The sequence below is a fragment of the Siniperca chuatsi genome, linkage group LG15, assembly GCF_020085105.1.
Source record: "Siniperca chuatsi isolate FFG_IHB_CAS linkage group LG15, ASM2008510v1, whole genome shotgun sequence".
Taxonomy (NCBI): Eukaryota; Metazoa; Chordata; class Actinopteri; order Centrarchiformes; family Sinipercidae; genus Siniperca; species Siniperca chuatsi.
In genome coordinates this window covers 22,897,586-22,919,548 of record NC_058056.1, presented here as the reverse complement: position 1 = coordinate 22,919,548, position 21,963 = coordinate 22,897,586, and the positions used below count along the sequence as shown (strand labels likewise).

The following is a 21,963-nucleotide window of genomic DNA, read 5'->3' as shown; positions in this document are numbered from 1 at the left end:
TTCAGCTCAGATATAATGGCAGATACAGTGTCTGTCTATGTGCCTCTGTAAACCACATACCTGCAGGTTCCCGGGTGGATTTAACACACTAATCTATAATGGACAAACATTGAAAAGTGCTTTACATTAAGGTACCTTCAATACATTCACCTCTACGTTATGAAGTCTTCTATAATACCACACAGGTAACGAGTGAGCTGCAGTTGATGAGTATTCCTTTGGCAAAAGTAACATTTGCTTTTAGCAAAATATATGGAGTGTGTCAGAGGAGTGTGGGGCTTGAGGAGGAAGAGTTCTTTCTAAAATAAACACTGTCAACAAGATAAACTGTTTAATACAGAGGAAGCACTCTGTAAAATTTGTTTCATATAATAACCCAAGCTTAAAAGGAATGGTTAGACATTTTGGGAAATAAACGTATTAGATTTTTTGCAGAGAGTTAGCAGCCAGCAGCCAATTAGCTTAACTTAGCACAATGGCTGAAAACAGGGAAACACCTAGCCTGGCTCAGTTTTTGTACGGTTTAAACAAAGGAGATATAACGTGTTAATTAGTGCACTTTAGAGATGCTGGTAGGCAGATTTTGTTACTTTGATCAGAGCCAGGCTAGCTGTTTCCCAGCAGCCAGCTAGCTTAGCTTAGTATAAAGACTGGAAACAGGGAGAAACAAAGAAAAAAAGAACCATTTTATTTCTCTTTTGTGTAATCTGTACAAAAACTGGAGTGTAAAACATGTTTTTTCGGGGGGTTATGTGCCGGACTATTTCCTGTAAACCCCCCCATAAAACCACAACTTGTCATTTTTACACTTTGGTTTTTGTGCGGATTAAAGCTATACCATGTTAATTAGTGAGCTTTTGAGGTGCTGGTAGGTGGATTTTGTAACCTTTGGTCAGAGCCAGGCTTGCTGTTTCCCCCTGTTTCCAGTCTTTGTGCTAAAGTAAGCAAATCTACTGCAGGCTCTAGCTACATATTTACCATACTGACATTTGGGTAGTATCGATCTTCTCATCTAACTCTTGGAAAGAAAGCAAATAAACATAATTCCCAAAATGTCAATGTATTCCTTTAACTCTGTACTTCCATCTATAAAGTAGTTAATTTTGTGCTATTAATCGTTTTCTAAAAAGCAGGTGTTTTTGACTTTATTTTATACAATTACATTTGGACTCTTCAAACCTCAAGCCACTTTACCAGGAGGAGACAGTAAAGAAGAGAAGGGCTTACGTAGAGTGAAAATCACAATTAAGAGCAGAATGTAATCTTCTAACAGTGCCAGGTTACTATTCAGAATCGCATTCACACAGTATTCAGTCTATTGCACATAAGATTTCTTCATGGAGTGCAGAAAGCCAAAGGTCAGGGGCCGTTTACTTTTTCTTCTTCAGGGTTAAGACGATGAATCGACAACAGTCTCTGAAGTTTAGAATCCAAAATGTCTTCGTCGTGATTAGAAAATAAGATGACTATCACCTCCTCCACTTCATTACAAGGCAGCTGCTCTTGTTTTATTTTTTTTAATATATTCTTGATTAAATGTGCTGGCCAAGTGCTTAAAACCAACCTCACCAAATGAAAAAATTGATGGCAGAGGGTGAAACCTGGGTACAGTATGTTAAAGGTTAGTAAAGTAATTTTAAATGATTATGTAATTAGGGTTTTTTCTCAAAAGTCTATAAAACATCAGCAGTATTTTTCTTTTAAAAAGCTGAGTAAAGAAATATTCCCTTGGCAGCTTTGCCTCAAGACATTTTTACATAAATAGAAAATTAAAAAAAACACGCAAAAGATTAAATAATCTGACAAATACAACAGGTGAAAGCAGGATCTTAAATTAAGACAGCAGAATAGAAGACGTGTGCAGGGGGAAAGTAGGGAGGAGGGGGTTAAAAGCTGTTGGCACAAGGGAAAGGGGAAGGGGGGTGCTGTCCTCAGTGTTTCAGTCTCTTAGGTGCTGCTAGTAAGGGCCTTTTGAGTGTCCAAAGATCCCGATGGGAAAATGTTTGACGTGTGAGGACCACTGTGCCGCCAGCTGGAAAAACTTGACATCGTTCCACTCGACGCCGTCAATCAGTACTGCAGAGGAGGACAACAAACATTACTATATAGTATATAGTAACACTTTCATTACTGGAGTTAATGATGCTGTTATTCTGAACAACCCTGTGTCCCAACTGCATATTATGTACAAATTCTAAATGTGTTTTGATGAAGGCGGCATGATTAATGTGTTGATTATTTTTTTGAGACTTAGGTGATGTCTTACAATTGCAATCCAAAACCCAAAGATATTTAGAAAAGAAAACCTCACATTTAAGAAGCTAAAACTATTTTTTTTTCTTGATACATGAATTAAATGGTGAATCAGTTATCAAAAGGGCTGTTGATTAATTTTCAAGTTATATAGTTTCAGTCCTAGTTTTGAGTATGCAGAGCATTCATACTGGAAGATGATACAGTGAAGCACACTTGAAAATGCCAACACACATATTATGCAGGTATGCTGGTTATTGTACATAGTTTTTTAACTCTTATTTATCTGTGTACACTTTTCTACATATTTGTATCCTGTTCCTACCTGCCTCTCTGGTCTGTATCTAATGCGAAATATTCGTCCTGGGGATCGAACAGCTTATTCCCACTCTTCTATGTTAAGAAGACCAAAATTTTCCTAGTTTTAAGTGTGGTGGTAAAAGATACTATTGTGCAACAATCCAAGCAAACACTTGAAATGAAGGAACCACTTGTGAAAAAATGGAAGAGAGCAGTTCAAGAAGTCACACATGCTCAGAAAACAAAAAAGAAAATAAAACAAAACATTGGAAAAACCTTTTTTGCTCACTATATATCTTATGTTTTCAGATAAAAATGATATCGACCAATACATGATGTAATCGTTGATTCGTTTTCAAGTTGCAGCTTGACTTTGAGCTTGGCTACTATCAACTGACACACCTTTTATCATTTCCTTTTTGTACCAAGATGTACAGTAGCCTATACATCTTTAATATTAACTGCCAAAATACTGCATCACACTACAAAGAGTGCACAGCATACTTTATGCTATTAGTATATAGTATGGAATGTAACATGTCACACAATGTTACATGTCAGGGCAAGAGGTCTGTGCAGAAAGGTACCTCTCAGCATGGTCTGCTGGTGCTTGGCAGTGCAGATGAGCCGGCTGATGCCCTCGATCACTTGACTCTTCGACTCCACCTCCTTGTCTTTGCTCTTTTTTGGCAGGAACATGACTGGCAGAAGGGAACAACAGAGATGCACGCTGTGAGTTAAAGAGGGATTCAGAATCTTTCTGGTCTCTGAGGATTAAATGACATTTGGCCTTTTGGTGTAACATTTGAGGTCAGACTGTTAAAGACTGTATTTGATCAGATCACATAAAGTCCTGTAAAAATCTTATAAAATGATTCTTCCATACTTTTCTCCCCAATCTCTAAAATGTAACAGGTGTCATTTTCAGGTGAACTATTCCTCCCACTGTGGTTAGGAAATAACACATACAGTGCCAGTAGTGGAGGAAGTATTCAGAACATTTACTTAAGTAAAAGTACTAATACGCTGTAAAAATACTGCGGTACAAGTAAAAGTCCTGCATTGAAAATGTTACTCAAGTAAAAGTATGTAAGTATAATCAGAAGAATGTACTTAACTGATTAAAAGTAAAAGTAAAAAATGGCCCCTGTGACTGTTAGACTATTATATAATATGTCATTAGATATTATTACTCATGTATTAATATAAAAGCAGGATTTTACTGTTGTACTAAAGTTGGTTGAGGTGGAGCTAATTTAAACTATTTTGTTTCGGACTGCAACTATTTCATTATGGTTTAATCTGCTGATGATTTTTTGATTAATAGATTGAATTTCGGTTTTTAAAAATAAATAAAATTAAAAGGAAAAGCAACAAATCTTCATATTTGAGAAGCTGGAACCATGAAATGTTTGGCATCTATGCATTAAAAATGACTTAAACAATTGTAAAATTAGTTGCCAATTAATTTTCTGTCAATCGATTAAATGTTTCAGCTATACTTGTATATACTGTTGGGTAGTTTAATATATAACAAAGCATCATATTTTATAAGCTCTTCATATGTTTTGGGTGCAACAATATTAATTTATAGTATATACTAGTGACTAAAGCTGTCAGATAATTGTCGTACAATATTTCCCTCTGAGTGGAAGTGGCATGAAAAGAAAAGACTTAAGTAAAGTACAAGTATCTCAAACTTGTACTAAAGTACAGTACAGTAAGTAAATGTACTTAGCTACATTCCATCACTGTACAGTGCACAGATCCAAACAAAATGCATTCATCAGTCCACCTGGACGCCACAGGTGTGTAGCTCACCTTTCTTATTCTTCTCCTTGGTCACCACAGTCATGGACATGGTGGGCTGGGGGCTCGGCTCTGCACCCCCCAGTGGCAGCCGGCTGACCTGCAGCGAGCGGAAATTACACTTCAAAGTGTTTTTGGAGGAGGAGTCCCGCTTCTCCATGTCTTTCTTCCTTTCTGTTGGAGCCACCCAGTAGTCCACCTGAAGCCCCATCAGTTCCGCCTGACCTACAGAACTACGGAAAACAGTCAGTAAGGTGGATTTCGTGGAAATACCTTTCTTTTTAAATAGAATAACTCACACATAAGAGTACAAGTAGCTAAATCTGAAAATATGAGAAGTAGGTAACACTATAATTTAAAGCAGTAACTGAAAAGTTATGTTCCCACTATCATATTTTAAAGCTCTTATATATAAAAGGAATATTTCAACATTTTGGGAAATTGTATCCACAAGTTAAGTTTCATCACTGTGAGGTCACCGGCTGCAGGTGTTTATTTACCTTTGGAAAGAGCCAGGCTAGTTGTTTCCCCCTGTGTCAAGTCTTTATGCTAAGCTAAGCTAATCAGTTGCTGGTTGTAGCTTCATATTTACAGTAGAGACATGAGAATGGTATCACCCTTAACATCTATTTAACATCTGTAACTCTCTGCATTAGAGTCAACAAGTGTATTTCCCAAAATGTTTAATTATTTCTTTAAAGCCAAAAGAAAAATATGTCATTTTTATATTCAAATTTACAGAAAGGTCACATTTTTTGCTCCATTTTGCTGAAATAGCTCTTCACCAGGCATCACGTTGTACCTGTAGGCACAGAAGCTGGTTGTGACAGAGGGAGAGGAGGGTGGTGTGGGTGATGCCTCTTTGAGTGCGGGTGACATTTGTGGAGGAGTGGAGGAGAGCAGCGAGGAGCCCAGAGGTGCTGCATCATCAGAGTCACCTGAGGGAGGAAACAGTCCATCATTTATTTCCTTTTTGTTTATAAATATACTGTGGTGGAGCAATGAGCTATTTTTCTTTGGAGCGGAATGTGCAAAGATCTAAGGTGCAACTTTCAGAAGCTTTGGTGCAGGTTAGTGTGCAATTCTTTTTTTACATTTATCTTTTTTAAATGCCAAACATCCATATACAAACTTATTGCTTGCCTGACGTTGCAGATGTTTGCTCCACGAGGCCAACTTTCACCATCTGCAGAATTCAAAACAAAGGGAAAAGGATTATTATTTGTAAAAAACACTTAAAAGATATTGACAAATTCTAACAGCTATGTCAGAGTCAAACATGAGCTAAAACATCAGTTTGATAAAGACAAAATCAACACACAGTGAATATTTAGGACAAATGGGGCAATAAAGAGGCTACTCACCCCAATGAAAGGGATGAATTTCTGACACGAGTCCTCATCAGGGCTGTGGAGAGGCAGCAGAGGCCAAAAGAGAGTCCAGGTAAAAAGGAGGCAAGAAAAGAATCAATATGAAAAAAAGAGAAGAAATTATGTACAGATGAAAAATCTAATTGAATCTAAAGGAACTAATGTCTACACCATTTCCAAAACTTGGCTGTGAAGAATTAAAAAAAAAAACGGCATCTACAGTTAGTAACGTTGAGATCTAGCAATTAGTAACTTGTAAATGTTGCCTTTTGATTTCCAATGTTCACATATGGAAATACTGTAGTCGTCCACTGCATAGAAAGCATGCAAAGTTATCACAACCCAAACAGAATCAACCGAGCATGCAGCAGTTGCTGCTGGGCTTTAAACTTCCACTAAAACAGATTCAATCCTTGACTGCAGGCCCCTTATTGCAGCTGGAGAAGCAGAGAGCAAAACATGCACGCTATCGGCTGATTCGAGGCCTCCAACAAAGCCATCCAGTTATTGCAGAGACAGACTGGATCTACCACATCAAAGTCAGAAGGGCATTCAGGAGGCAGCAAGTCCATCAGGGGAACAACTAAAGAACTGAATCATAAAGAAGTGGATGAGAAGGAAGAGCACCAACCTACATCCAAAACTTCTCCGGTTCCATGCACTACCTGTGAGCGGTAGTAGCATGACTACACTTACAAGCCTTCCATGAACTATTTTCCTGGCAATGACCAGAAAAATATCCTGAATGGTTCTAGTTCTATGTTTTCTAAATGTAAAGACGTTTGATGATGTGAAAGGTTGTTGCTCTTGCCTTGAAGAAACCTGCCATCGCCCCCCCAGGGAAGAAACAGAGAGACTACAGAGGAGGGGAGAGAAAGAGAGAAGACAGTCTACAGTAGATCACAGTTTGCAAATCAAGGCCACTTTTTGTTTTCCCAACACAACACATCTCTGCTGTAATCAGTTTCAGAGCAGCCAGAGAGAGAAAAAGCCAGATGCCTGGTATGTGAGTGATTTATGTTCATGTCACCTTGCAGGGATGGATTATGACATAACACATGACTTCTGTCTGATGTGCTCGATCCATTTATTGGCTTAAATGTGTGATATATCAGTTAAAAGATGCACATGCATGTCAATCCATGTAGATGGATGTAGAACTATGGACACAACACATGCACTTTTCAGATAAACGTCAAATGTAGTTCTACATCTCTGTCAAAACTAGTTTCTAGGTTGGAACTAAAGGAAGGAATGTAATAAAAGTAATCAGCTAAATATCAACCATGAAGCCCACAGTGGCACTTGGACTAAATTACACCAAAAAGGTACATTATAGTTTTGTCTCCGCGAAAATATATTTTGATTATTTGACTGTAACATTGCACAATAACATCTATATTTAATGCAGCACTTCTGAACAAAAGTATACAGATTTAATAATAACATGCAGGCTTCTTGGACTTTTATTGCACACATATGAGACTAAAAGTGCTAATATCAGTGAGGTGTGGTGGTGCTTCATCTTGAAGGGCTGCTATACGTTTTACAAGTCACCAGATGTCACTGTGTTTGAAGCCCCGAAACTTTTAATCTTTTTAGGCACAAATAGAAAGAAAGCCCCATAGCTTCATAAGGCTTCATCCGCCCATCACTACCCTGGCAGAAACAAGATGTAACTGAAGCAGTTGTTGATCACTTGCGGCGCCTACCGGCCAGTTAAGAGGAGTGAGGAGTCAGCAGTCAATACTAGAGACCATCTTGCAACGGGATCACACCAGCCACAACGCCAAATCGGTGTGTATGAACACATGACATGAGAGAAGTGAGTTTGGTGAAACAGGTGAACGGTGCCAGATTTATTCAATATGCCTAACCGTCCTCGCAGGGTCAACTATTAACATATGTTAGTTTTGACATATACAAATATATGTTTTGCTGAAATATTCATATTGAAAAAGTCATTTTCTGATTCCGGGGCTGGGGCTGTAGTCTATTTGGTTAGGGACATCCAAGCAAAGGTTTAATGCGCCTTGTCCTTAAATAATATTTTCTATTCATTTTATTTTAATGGTCGACCTAACGAATGTTTGAGCAAAATACTTTGTTAGTATTTGTAGACTATGTAGATGTATCATGTCAGTTGCTGTTGTTATCATAAAGGTTAAATGTTATCTAGATTGCACTGTATGCTAAAGCCATTTGTTGTTTTTTTTGTCTGCCTGGATCTTGCCATCATGGCAAAGGTAGTTAAAAACAAAAATGTAAGTGTAAGTGTAAGTAAAAACAAATGTGGCATAAAGTGTGTGTGTGTGGGGGGGCAATGGCCCCTTCCCTACTTCCTACCCCCCTGCTTTCAGGTGCCCTTCCTTGGACCACACCCATCTTCGAACTCGGACTTTGATCTCAACTACACACCTGTAAAGTTTTGTGACTGCATGTTTCACCAAACTTCTCTCATGTCATGTGTTCCACACCGATTTGGCGTCGCAGCTGGAGTGATCCCATCATAAGATGGTCTCTAGTGTTTGTATTGTTGTACATTACAGAATGTATGATGTTACCATTATCTTGTGCATTTATGTATATGGATAAAAGCAGCCTTATTATCAGGCCCCTCAGCTGTGAAAGGATCTCAGGCTGGCAAAGTCAGTATCTTCTTTTAAAGCTCTTCTTAAAACTGATTTTTATTTTAACTGATGAAAGTTGAATTTAAATGACCATTTATTTTGTTTTATCTTTAAAATTTAGGATTTTATTTACTTTGTAACTTTTGATGCTACATAAATAAAATTATTAACATTATTATTGTCACAGCCAACTATTAATGTTTTTTCTTTCAATATTGTAAATATTTCCATTTACGCATCTCCATGCCATGTTTTTCTGCTGTTTGGAAAAACTTTTTATTTTTGCACAGTTGGTAGTATTTTGTATAAGCTTTAGCCAAGTCAAAGAATGGCAACACTTTATTTTACAGGTCCACAATTTTCTGAATAATTTCCTAATAATTTACATGTAGTTTCCTTGAAAGAACTATGCAATTTGGTAGAAATTATAGGGAAAATAGCTCAAAGCTCAATTTAAATTCAAAGAAAATTTTTTCAGAGACAAAATGCTTTTTAACTTGATATTTTATGTGAAAAACAAATGTTAGTGCCATCTGCCAAAAAATAGACTCAGCTCTGCCACACTGACTGTAAAATATGCTTACAGACTTTAGTTTTAAGACTTCAGAATTAAAACATGTGAATTGCATATATTTAAAAAAGATATTAGTGCACTGAGGACACTACAGTCGATCATGACACATTTGATGGTGATATTAGACCAAACATGAAACTTAAATATTGATCCTGGTGGTTGATTTGTGATTAAATTACAAAAAGGTGTTAATCGCACTTTGACATTTTGACGTTTTACTGAGAGTGTGAAGGTTTTCTACTTCTAACTGGACAAATAACAGACAGACATAGACGGCCAGAAGCACATGGAGATCATGGAGAGGAAACAGCAGGAGGAAGAAACAGAAGAAAAAGGGGGAGGGAAGACAGAGCTGATTGTATTTGGTCTCTTGCCACTTCATCAGCACATTTTGCCCTTTAGTCAGTCCTCTGATATCTTATCAATCAGGATTGTTTGAAGTAGAAATTGAAATCAGAATTATCTTTCTTTGTTGACAAAATTATTTCGGTAATGCCAGAAATAATAATCTTCATAACAAGAGCACACAGATGTTGGATTGAGACTAGAAACTCATTTTTAGGCTGCAACACAAACATTCAGAAAACGTGCACCAAACTTCTGCATGAAGCACTTAAAGGAACAGTTAGTTTGACATTTTGGGAAAGACGCTTATTTGCTTTCTTCCCAAGAGTTAGACGATACCACTGCCATGTCTGTATGGTAAATATGAAGCTACAGCCAGGAGGCGATTGGCTTAGCTTAGCATAAAGACTGGACAAAAAGGGGTAAACAACTAGCCTGGCTCTGACCAAAGGTAACAAAATCTGCCTGCCAGAATCTCTAAAGCTCACTAATTAACTAATCACTAATTTGTTAAATCCACACAAAAACTGAAGTGTAAAAAGAACATTTTATGGTTTTCACGGGGCATGATGTGCAGGACTATGTCCTGGCAGATGGTAGTGACTGAAATAGTCCAATATATATACCCCATGAAACTAAAAATCGCCGTTTTTACACATCAGTTTTTGTAACATAACATAACATGACATGTTAATTAGTGAGTTTTAGAGATTCTGGTAATACCAAAATATGGTTGAATCAACAGGGAAATGTTGTCATCCAGAAGTACTGAATCTACGCTGATGCCTGACATTGAAACTAAATTAAAAGCGCTCGTTATGTTTGATGCTGAATAAATGTCAGACTTTCAATCATGACTGACACTGAATCAACACTGATTCACCCATTCTCTAAAAGGGTGCCTGGGATTGAATTCTAGTTGAGTGTAATACATTGAAACAATGTTACCAGACCTTTTCATGACATTTTATTTATTTATACATTTTTACAACATGATATTGTTCTAATTAAAGTTTAAGAAAACTGTTGATTTCATTAAAAGAAAAAATAAATGATCTAATTCATAAACATTATGCCACTAAAAAGCTAATAAATATTGGATAAACAACAATTTTAGATAATTTTTCAAAAAGCTACCATCCTTATCTTGACATATGAAGTCACATGACATACTGTTGGCTGTATATTAGCGTAGTTACAAATGTCAGTGGGATTTTGAGTGAGGTTTTCTTACTTTTGTCAAAGAGCTGTTTCACTTTGGCTCTCTATTCCTTTAAGAAGTATACATCTTCAAATCAAGAGTACTTGTTGAGTTGCAGCTTTGGCAATTAAAGCTGCACCAGATGATTTTGCATTTGGCAGCTAAAAAAAAATGCAGCAAGACATTCATTTTACTACCCAGAAACCATGTAACATGACATGAGCGCAGCCACTCTGCTATCAGTTCACACCAAAGGATATGAAAAATATGACAGGCAGGAGATCTAATGTTGATGAGTCCACATTTCTTTGTTTTCTTTTCCTCACAAAATTTCAAAATGTCACTTTCTTTGGGTATGAAGTGACCACATGTGGAAACTGTGGTTAGGTGCAAGTAACCACAATTCCATTTGAACAAAGGACAAAGCTAGAGTGTCTTGGTAGGGATAAGACACTCTTCCTTATTGCATCTCTTGTGTTGAGACTGATAAAAACATTTACTTCTAAATATAAATTTGGCCTGGTGCAGCTTTAATTAGTTTAAGAAATCTCATACTGTGTCTGTGTGCTTCTGTTCTTTACAACTCTGAGCTAGTGAGTTAGATCTTATCTGAGAAGTTTACGGCTCAAGCTGTTAATAGAAAAAAAAACTTTCTTAGCAGCTGTTAAAGTGGCAAGCTCCAGCAAAGACTGAGATGGGTCAAGGGGAAATGCCTCCAACACACAGAAAGCGCATGAATCACCAAGCTACGTGAGAAACAAACTCAATTGACCACAATACCTTACTGCAAAATCAAAATGAAAGCTCTTTTTCCTTCAAAGAAAGAAAAGAAAAAATACAACAAAAAGATAAAAACATGTTATTCACACACACACAGTGATGGAACGAAAGTGATGTTTAGAAGACAGACTCCCCCATGTCCACACCGCCACTCCCACACAAACTCCACAACATTAGTGAAACTTTGACCTCAATTTATTTTTCAAAAGGGGGTTGAAAACATTTGAATGGAAAACAGAACGTACCACAATTGTAATGTATGTTCATTTAATTTCACATACTAATCTTGATTAGATTAATCACTTCCTAGCTAACTATTCTGCAAAGCAGTGGGTTTCAGTTGAACATTCTGTTGCTAGTAGCAACGGCTCCTGGCACAATTCCGTAGCAGTTAACTGACATTGTTACATCCGCCATTTTGTCAGATCTGTGACCAAGCAAATATTGACTAACATCATTTATCTACTGCCTTTGTTGTTGCCCTTGCTGTTTTTTCACTGTTCATTTGTGATTTAGTAGAATATACATTTTTCTGCAATCACTTTAGTGCTAACCATTATACTAAGCTAGCTGTCTCAAGCTAATGTGTTGCTAATTAAACATTCTAAGTAACTATTAGATTACTGTTAGGCTAACCGCTATGTGTTTTACTCTTTTTACTTTTACTCTTTTGGACTTTATGTGTATATTTACAAGATTAATGACTGTGTTGGAAATACGCTTATTTGCGTTCTGGTGGAGAGTGAGATGAGAAGATCGATACCACTCTGTCTGTCCATTAAATACGAAGCTATAGCGAGCAGCTGCTTAGCTTAGCTTAGCATAACGTCTGGAAACGGGGAAACAGCTCTGTCCAAAGGTAACTAAATCTGCCTACCAGCACCTCTAAAGATCACAAATTTACGTGTGAGATTTTGTTTGTCTAATCCATACAAAAACCAAAGTGATACTTTGTTTCTACCTGGCATGATGAACTATTTATTTAACAGCTAGTCTATATTTTTGGTAGCCCAGTTTCCTTGTTCCTATACTAATTAATTTTTGAATACCCTTTGTCTAACTCTTGTTTAAAGTATCTCCTCCTATCATTGAATTTGTTTCGCAATTTCTTCCAGTAAAAACTTCTGTCTTCATTTTAGTGTATAATGTATAATTAGCTCATTGCATGGCTTTACACAGGGCAAAATACCTATCCTGTCTAAAATTGCAACACAATTTTTTTTTTTTTTAGTGTGAAAATCCTGCTGATTAATGTATTTTGATTGCAAGCAATATGCAATGGTTTATATATTGTGTCTTTTTTTTTTGCCTGAATTTGTTTTTTGAAAATCACATGTATTGTTCATAGAGTCAGTCTTTTACAGAGCAGTTCAATCCCCTTTTGAAAAACTGCTGAAAGCTCTGCATTAGAAGCATTTGTTAGATGAAACCCTCAGACTTAACTAAATCCAAACTTTTTCAGGGTAGCTCAGAGAAACACATTTAAAGCCCCACAGCTCAGTGTGACATTTTCTCAGGTCTGTTTAATAAATGAGGGTGAAATCCTGAAAAGAAAAGAAAACATACCTCTTCTGTTTGTAGGTGAGCATGGCCTCTGCGATGGGAAGCTGGTGAGCTCCGTTAGCTCCCACCATGTACTGAGTTACCCTTGACACCACGTCTGGGTTCTCCTGGGCTGCATAGGACACAGTGATTAATTAATTCTCTACTACTGACTGTATACGTGAATACATAGTCAGTAAGACCTAAGAACCCACCAATAACAGGAGCCTCTGGCTTGTGAAACAGGTCCCTCCAGGCAGCATCTTGGAACAAACTGTTGTATCGATAGTCAATAGTGCCGAGATATTTAGAGACTGGATGTGCACCTAAACCGATCAAAGAAAAACAGTCAAAATCAGACAACAAACAGCTTTAAAGGTGTAGTGTTAAATTATTAGAACTACTGTAAACAAATAAGACCAACACTGAGAGGACAGGAAGCCTCCTATGGTTTGTTGCAAGCAGGAAAATTTGTTGGATGTAGGAGGAAGTCACTATTCCTCCAGTGCAAAATGATCAAGAGTTTTTAGAGTTTCTGGTAATTGCAGGTGGTGAAAGGAGTGAAAGAATAACGCTAGACTAGGCTACCAGAAGTCTCTTATCCATTTTCAGTAATTACAGCATGTTCATTTTGCAAGATTTTAATCTGACAATCATATATTCGTGTTTGAACAAATAGATCACCTGTTAATATTACAAATATAACAAATATTATGAGAGTAACATTTGGGTTAGGCTGTTACTAACCTAGAGGGATGATAAGGAACCTCATGTAGCCGAGCCAGTCAGGGGTCTTATGGGAAAGGTGGTCCACAAAAAGCCTCAGAACAGCGCTGAGGTAATGCTGTGCTCCGGCCACTGCAATCTTTATGGGGATGGGTGTCTGGGAGTTACAGTTGCAACTAGGAAAGAAAATAAATAGACGGCTTACAGTTTCACAATCGATAACATCAAATTTGGTACAGGGAAATGGGAGTTCACACAGTAAACACTTCATATTAATCACCATTTATTCACAGTCCATAGCTATGTGCTTTCAGGTGTGACAGCAAATATATGATGGCAAAAGATAGACAACCAAAGTCAGCATGTGCTTACAATCTCTGTATGCGGGAGACGATGGTGTTGAATGCAGCTTGGATGTCGGCTGTGGTGCAGGTGCAGACCACTGGTAGATGGTGGTTTTGCAGCATATCTGAAAGATACTGAGAGGGGAAGAGAAAAAGAAACAGATGAGTGGCAAAAACTAAAATTAAAGCTATCCTTTAACAATCTTAATAATTCATGCTTTCTAAACAATTATTTTCATTCTTTCTGTGTAACTTTTTAAAAATGGTGAAGACCATACGTCATTTTGGAGTAAACCTTTTAAACATCTATCCACAGCTCAAACAGCTCCAAACATTTTGAAAGGCAAGTATTACGAAAAGCCAAAATGCAGAGCGGGAGCCATTTTAAGCTTGTCATGGTGGTGTTCCTTACCTGGCCCTGCCAGTCTGACGTGTTGATGAGAATGATGCTGTCAGGGAGGTGGTTATCAGACACCAGGATGTGGTTTAGTTGATCATACACTGTCTTTCTTGGGATCTAGGCAGGTAAAATAAGAGACCTTTGGGTTAAAATAAGGACGCATATTTTTGAATTAGGGACCATAAAATATGTTTGATAAAATTGTCCTCCAGTGAATCTTCCCGATTGAAAACTTTAAAGTACCTAAATTGTTTTGCCAGGAATTAAGATGAACCTTTAAGACATCATGGTTTGTAGAGAGTCTACGCCTGTGATATTAACTGGTATTTTATGTTGATGTTACCACAACTGTGGTAGAGATCTGTTAATCAACAAAAAAACTTTCAGTACAGTATTTTTGGATTGTCCTGCAGTTTTCTCCCCCTACCTGTAGGTGGCAGCGTGTGTCCAGGGACCGCTCGTTGTCCAGGCTGTTGGCCCTCTCGTTCTGCGGCCTGCTGGGCTGGCGCTCCTTCAGTGACGTGCTCCTACCTCGCCTCCCTGCCAACTTCGGTTCCTGCCTGGAAATGAAAACAGCAGAGGAAGAGAGATGGAGGACTGGAGTGCGAGAAGTAGAGGCAGTGATGTAATGGTCAACAACAGGAAGCATGAACCCTGATCTGTAGATGATGATTACAGAGACGCACACATCCACCAATATTAATAAAAATCAAAAAGTGATCCACTATTTTCCCCATTTAAAAAGACAATATTCACACTGTATCAGCTTGATACATCTGTCATGATGTTTTCTGTGAATTTCCATCATAAAGATTTATGTCAGCTTTAAAAACCATCCTGCAGATGCATCAATGCTTTAAAGAAGTGGATTATTCTTGTTTATGTATTTCTACCTGTTGGATGAAATGATCAGGGACTCTGTCTTGGTCATTTTGCCACTTGGTGGCAGTCTCTCTAAAAATGTGTCCATGTTGTCCATCTCCAGCTCTGTGGTTGGAGTCACTGCCTCTGGCTGCTCCTGAGGGAAAACAAAAGGAGAGAAAAACAGCAACAGCATTTATGAGTTAAGAGCTGACAGACGTGTTTATGCATTTTTCTTTTCAAAACAACACTTTTTCACACCTTAAATGTCTCAACTGTCCTTGAGGATTGTAATTATCCAATATGATTTATTCTAATTGTGTCTGGGTGTTTTTGACTGCAAACTTGACCAGTAACAGCTAAAACATATCTCTTCTTCCAGTATGTGAAGCTATAGAGAATATATTCATATGTAGCCCCCAACCTATCAAATGTGCACTTTCTGCATTTTTAAAGGCCTAGAAGGCTCATTTTTCCCATGTTTTTCCTCAAAATACTGACTTACAATAATAAGACTGATGCCATTTATTGATCTCAAGCAGCTTGAAGAGTTGATACTCACAAAGGAGATGTTATCAGACACATTGTCATCAGGAAATTTGGCCCCTCCACACTTGGTTTTATCTGGGTCAATCTGGAATGAAATGGTGAGAAGAATAATAAACATTACCTGGTTTTGATGGAGTCCCAGCAACTTTTATTTCATAGAAAGCAAAGCATTGTTTCATTCAACATCTCGTGATGGATTCTTGGTTCAACAGAAGCCCTACAGTTTCATAAACAAACCAGTGATCACATTATAACTGGTTTAAACCTGCTGACTGATGGGAAAATCTGAGTGGGGGAAGTGAAATGTTATTCTTCTGTACTTGTGAAAGATGCCCTTAAGCTGGACAATTAACGCCTTCCTGCTCCAGTGAATTTGCTCTTCAGCTATCAGTGCAGTTCAGTGGTTACACTGGCCGGCCTCCAGCTGTTTCACTGTGATATTAGTGGCCCAGTTTGTTTAAGTAAATGTAGAGGAGGCAGGGGTCTGAGGTAGGCATGTGATCAGGAACACAAAGAATCCTTTTAAGTTGCATGTTCAAAATATGCAGAAGGAAAACCGCATCGCTGCTGAAGTTATTTCTGATTGTTTTATACATTGTGTTAATCACTGCAATGCTGCAGTAACGTCGGTCTCACCGGGCTAGGAGGCTCCCTGTGGCTCCGGCTGCTGTGGATGCTGCCAATCTCAGTTTGAGAGCTGGAGAGGGAGAGACCCTCGAAATATGGCCTGAAGCACAAGAAACAACGTGGACTGAAGTAAAGAAAACAAATCAGTTTGTCTCAATATGACTATTGATTGTTATTGACTGATATGAGGAGTCTCATTTGGGTCAGTGGGTCAGTATACGTTGCAGTGTTTTAAGTACAGTACCATTCAATGAAGTTACATGTACAGTCCAATGATGGCATCCTAAACTCTACCACCACCAATTTTTGACTTTATGCTTTGCTTTGCATCATTTATGTGGGTTTGTTACCAACATTTTTAAGTCTTCTTCTGTGGCTCTGGAGGAACTTTCTAAAGTCTGAGAAAATTACTCGAGAGACATCACTGCGTGGGCTTGGAGGTTACATATTTCTAACGGAAAGCCTGCATTAGAAACTGGAGGTGTGGAGTTTGAAAGGCATGGGTGTTTACGAGGCAGACAGAAAGGAAGACACTATTGAATTGCATTATGGGAGGCAAAAGATCCAGCGTTAGTGGAGCTTGACCCACACTAGGGACTAAAAGTCAGGATATCTCAGCCTCTGCTGCTTTGATTTTGGCCATTCTTTTTTAATTATTGAAATGCAATAGTAAAGAGCTGGAGTACTCCTTTAAATTCATGAGTATGTGTTTTAATGAAAGGTTCTTATCATGTAAAAGTTGTTTCAGATAGTTTCCTATTCTGCAAAGAATTAAAACCTAGAAGAAATCCTGAATATATGCATTTTTTAAATTGTTTTAAGACAGTGACATTAAAATATCATTACCATAGAATATTAGCACAAAATATTGGCTAAATACAGCTTCAATAACAAAGCAACTAGCCTTTAGTTATTTCAGCCTAAGTGACAGCCTGCTGCAGGGTTTAAGGAACATTAAAGGACATGGATATTTTCTTATTATTAACTTATTCGTTTTAGCAATTGAATTCAGACTTTTTGTGAAGCATTTTAACTTTATTATCATACTTATCTGGCCTGCAACACCTTTAAGTCAAGTGTCTCACAGATGAAGACACAAACTCATTACTGCTGAGAAACACTCACTTGAGTTTGGGTTTTGGTGTGCTGAGGACGCTGTCATCGTCATCAAGCTCCGGGCCACTGTCACTCGGGTTCTCAAACTCAACACTATCCAGGTCTAGGTCCTCCTCCTCCACCTCAGGGGGCGGCTCTGCAGGGTCCTGCTCTGAGTCCAGTACCTTCAGGCACACAAACACACACACACAAGCATAGACATTACATCTTCAGTAGCTCAGCAGCTCCACAGTAGAATCACGAGAGAAAACTAAATTCCCAGATCAACACAAGGCAGAAACACCCACCTCATCTGAAACTCTGAACCGCTTCAGAAGAGCCACAACTCGCTGCTTAAAGTTCTGCTGCTAAAACACAAGAGAATAAACACACAACCACAAGTCAGTCTATGACCCAGTTCTGATTTACTACAGTGCTCTAGGCAATCTAATACAGAGAAAACAGCTACAGCCGCTGCTAAGCAGGAGCACCTCCATTTTAGTCAATTTACCGGCAGTAGATACATTTGCAGTGCTGGCTGGGTAGCTGGATGTGCTCATGTAAATCAATAATCAAGTAACATCATGCCTAATCTGCTTTCTGGGGCTTTCCTCTCCTGCTTCTGCTCACTGAGCTCTATAAAAACCATATCAGCCATGAGCAAAAATATATTTAAACTGTCTCATTAAAGCTCATTGAAACGCGTTTAATTACCTGACCATCTGTAAATGAATCACGTACAGGAGCACATTCAGACAGTTAGATGTGAAGATCGATATCACTCTCATGTCTGTGTATTAAATATGGCGCCACTGCCAGCAGCCGATTAGCTTAGTTCACCATACAGACTGAAAACATGGGAAACAGCTAACCTGGTTCTTTCCACAACAAAGTCCACCTCTGACACTCACTAATTAACATGTTATATCTCATTTGTTTCATCAAGTGTAAAACCAACACGTTGTGGTTTTATGGGAGGGGGTTGTGTGGGACTATTTCTTGACCAGGTGCAGTGACTTCCTGAAGATCATGTCGTCACCGTGAGGTTGCCAGGTAACCAATGAAGACTCCAGGAAGTTACTGCAGCTGGCCAAGAAATAGTCCGTTACTGCCAGTTTACCGCCATGAAACTAGAGGTCACTGTGTGGGTACACTGCACAGACACTGTCATGGTTGGAGGTTTGTTTCCCTGTTAGGTAGGGATGCTCAAACTAAACTTAAATGTATTGTTTCTTTGTACTTATGCTGGGCCTCCTTTAATCCCTGGTTCACGTCTCTTACTCTGGTGATGGAGGGGGTCCTTACAATCGACCTCCTCTGCTTCTTTGGCTTTCTGACATCGTACTCGTCATCCTCGAGATCCTGAAAACAAGACACAGTGAAGACGAAGCCTAATTAAATTAATTAGTTATGTCTTGAAGTTTTCCTTAGAAAATTATGCAGTGCAAGTACAGATGTTTTATTCCAACCTCATGCCCCAACTAAGTGCTAACGGACAAAAGACTGTTTGCAGGTCTTTTGCATCAATGATACCCGGGCCGACTCACCTGTCCCTGCACGGCATCATCGCTGGCCTCCTGCTCTGAGGAGAAGCTCTCATATTCTTCCTCTGAGTAGTTATCTAAAGCAGAAGACAAGTAGGGAGATTAAAGGCTGTAGAGTGTAGAAGATGCCTCATACATATTTCAGTGAAACCTTTTAAATTTGACATGCAGCCAGGCTCTAAATATACATGCTGTACAGTACACACAGAGCTGTATGCTACCTGAATTTCATCACTTTCTGCATGATTAGATAGAAAAAAAACCCTGAACCCTGTGATCCCTCCTTTGTTTAGCCCATCGAGATTATGTGATTATGATGGCTTCGTGCTGTTTTAACCTCAGAACACCGGGGGTAATGAGAGGCAAAGTGTACCCGAACATTTGATCTTCTGTCCTCCCTGCAGGGCTGCCTCCTCGTGGTCTATTGGCTGACTGGACAGGGAGAAAATCCAGATCTCTGCCACCTTCCCCAGCATGTCTTTCTGGTTGCTGCAGAGAGGCAGAACCTGGCCTCCTTCTGTCGGGTGCTGCATCACCTGGGAGAGGTGAAAGAAAAGAGAGCAGAGGCAGAACATGAGAGAAAATGTAGTGAAAGGTATGTTTCACTTCAGTGAGACTGAGTGATCTAAGCTCACTTCTCAGTTCTTTTGATTCTTTATATCCCAAAATTGTCCAATACAAGACATATCCACCCCTTTAGAGACATTAACACTGTTAAAAAAAATTGCTATTGACGTTGTACCTTGCATTTTCTGTAGTTCTCCACCTGCAGAAAACTCTACATACCATAATGCATTGCAGGCCCAGAGATACTGTATGTAATGTTCAATTTTACTTGAATGTGGGAATTTGGAAATAGACCACCCATGATCACAGCCATCTGGGCAACACAGTAAAACACTTACAAAACAGTAATAGCTTTAACTTTTTAATTACTCAAGTTGAACAAACAAACATTATTGTATTGGTATCGTCACTGTTTTAAAACCTTGTAATGCTTAAAATATAATTTCAAAGTATTTCAAAGTAGACAATCCTGTACAAGTCATATGTATATTGCTGACGGAAAGGGTAACCGTCTTCATTTAAAAGAATAACTTAGTTTGACATTTTAGGGAAATACGGTAATTGCTTTCCTGCTGAGAGTCAGATGAGAAGATGAAGATACAGCCAGGAGACAGTTAAGGGGCCAGAATACTCAAAACTGCTTGTCGGCCCCTTTCCGACAGATTGGGGGGGACTGTGTCTGACCATTAAAAACGTATCGTTTTTACACTTTAGTTTTTGTACGAATTAAAGAAATGAGATATAATGTGTTAATTGGTGAGCTTTAGAAGTGTTGTTTTAGAAGTTCTGGATTTTGTTGCCTTTGGACAGAACCAGGCAAGCTGCTTCCCACTGTTTCCAGTCTTCACGGTAAGCTAAGCTTAGCGGCTGCTGGCTCCAGTTTTATATTTATTATGATACTGAGAGATGAGTGTGGTATCAATATTATCAATCTACTCTTGGCAAGAAGTTTTTTTTGTTTCCCAACATGTCAAACTATTTCTTTAACATAATATTGTGAATTAAGGTGAGAGAATGATTCTGACCTCCCAACAAGGAAAAATCTTAATTATCTTAATTATCTATTTTTTGTCCTTCACCGCCCACAATCCCATAATTCACACCTGGGTGCTGCAGTTTAACCACCCGTCACTTCCTGCTGTATGAAACTGAGGCTCCACTGAAGCAGCTGAGGGTTGAGTGCTTTGCTCGACAGCACCTAGGTAGTATTTACTGCGTGAGAGTTTCTTTCACTCCACAGATTCAAACCCAGGTCACTTCAGGACAGTGCCGGCCCAAATCTGGACGAATCTCTCTGTTCTAGCATAATCCAGTGAGACCATATCAGCCTTTAGCAATTTACACTGTATCTTGTGTGGTATTTTGTGTCAGAGCTCCTTTGTATTCATATTTTGAAAAAGCTAGAACTATTTCTTTCTTGTGGTTAAGTACTGTGTTTCTGCTTTTTGTTTTTTCACCCAGGCGCCGAAATGTCTTCTCTCAGCTGCTGAGATGTGACCTTAATAAGCTCCACTGAGCTTTGTCAGCCATATGGGAACTCCTTAGTGTATCAGTATCATCTGCACTGATAAATATGAATCTGATGCAAGTCACTTATTCATGTATTCTTGGTTTTCTTAAAACACAAGAAACATTTTGTCCATCGGGTGAGATAACTTGAGTTTTTTCCTCTAAAGATTTAGTTTTAAACAAGGGAGAACAAAGCAAGTTTGTAGTGAGAAAAAGTGAAATTATCTAAGTCTTATTAAAGTATTATTTTCAGACTAATTAGAGCGCAAAATGACTTATTTAAGATGGCTTTTCTTGTTCTGTGTGATTCAAAGAGCCAGGAGTTATAGTACATGAGATCCCAGGGGAAGATGAGGAGGACAAAGTCTTCTAGTAAATGTCAACCTGCAGCTCCAACATCCACATGTTCTCATTATATTTTCACACCAGTCCTGACACTAACAGCCTGTTAGAGCTGATGCACCTCTCTGCTCCTACCTGCCCTGAGAGGAAGTAAATTACAACCTTGTTATCCTCTACATACTGCACACAGTAATAACACAAACAGCATTAGCGACCATTACATTTTACATAGACAATATGAACATGAATGCAGGTTTGTTGCAGCGTGGCCACACTGTACCTCGGCCATATCAATAGATCCAACTGCAAGAGTCTTGTAGCCCAAGATAGTTCGGTTCTTGTATCTCTTCCGCCTTTGCAGCATGATCTGCAGCTTGTTCCCTTCTCGTTTTAAGAAGTGAGGGTACTGAAGGGGAAGAGAACCGGAAAAAGAAAGGAAGAAGTACAAATTACTCACTTAGAATATAACTGGTAGCTTTAAGGGTCAGGTTGGTGTTATTCTATATTTTTCTTCAACAAATTCCATAAAAATACCAAAACCAGCAATGAATTGACCATTTTTTATATATTATAGTATTGTGAGTTTATCCAAAGC

At 38.5% G+C, this 21,963-nt stretch overlaps 1 protein-coding gene across 6 annotated transcripts in view; it reads right to left on the bottom strand.

Moving 5' to 3' along the window:
• Positions 1–1,482: 1,482 nt before the first annotated feature.
• Positions 1,483–21,963, bottom strand: part of pacs2 (phosphofurin acidic cluster sorting protein 2) — a 63,774-nt gene continuing 43,293 nt past the window's right edge. For 2 of the 6 annotated variants that reach the window (XM_044167433.1, XM_044167438.1), the window contains exons 4-26: positions 21,649–21,774; positions 19,324–19,486; positions 18,954–19,027; positions 18,688–18,768; positions 17,715–17,774; positions 17,437–17,591; positions 16,321–16,411; positions 15,698–15,769; positions 15,168–15,292; positions 14,702–14,834; positions 14,287–14,391; positions 13,903–14,009; positions 13,552–13,706; positions 13,020–13,130; positions 12,829–12,937; positions 11,263–11,295; positions 6,544–6,588; positions 5,727–5,769; positions 5,506–5,548; positions 5,165–5,300; positions 4,375–4,595; positions 3,141–3,254; positions 1,483–2,076 (exon numbers count right to left, since the gene is read on the bottom strand). In XM_044167433.1, the coding sequence (XP_044023368.1) occupies positions 1,958–2,076; positions 3,141–3,254; positions 4,375–4,595; positions 5,165–5,300; positions 5,506–5,548; positions 5,727–5,769; positions 6,544–6,588; positions 11,263–11,295; positions 12,829–12,937; positions 13,020–13,130; positions 13,552–13,706; positions 13,903–14,009; positions 14,287–14,391; positions 14,702–14,834; positions 15,168–15,292; positions 15,698–15,769; positions 16,321–16,411; positions 17,437–17,591; positions 17,715–17,774; positions 18,688–18,768; positions 18,954–19,027; positions 19,324–19,486; positions 21,649–21,774 (2,421 nt within the window). In that variant the 3' untranslated portion in view covers positions 1,483–1,957. The remainder of the gene's footprint in view (positions 2,077–3,140; positions 3,255–4,374; positions 4,596–5,164; positions 5,301–5,505; positions 5,549–5,726; positions 5,770–6,543; positions 6,589–11,262; positions 11,296–12,828; positions 12,938–13,019; positions 13,131–13,551; positions 13,707–13,902; positions 14,010–14,286; positions 14,392–14,701; positions 14,835–15,167; positions 15,293–15,697; positions 15,770–16,320; positions 16,412–17,436; positions 17,592–17,714; positions 17,775–18,687; positions 18,769–18,953; positions 19,028–19,323; positions 19,487–21,648; positions 21,775–21,963) is intronic. The other 4 variants (XM_044167434.1, XM_044167436.1, XM_044167435.1 and 1 more) reach the window with 4 other exon arrangements.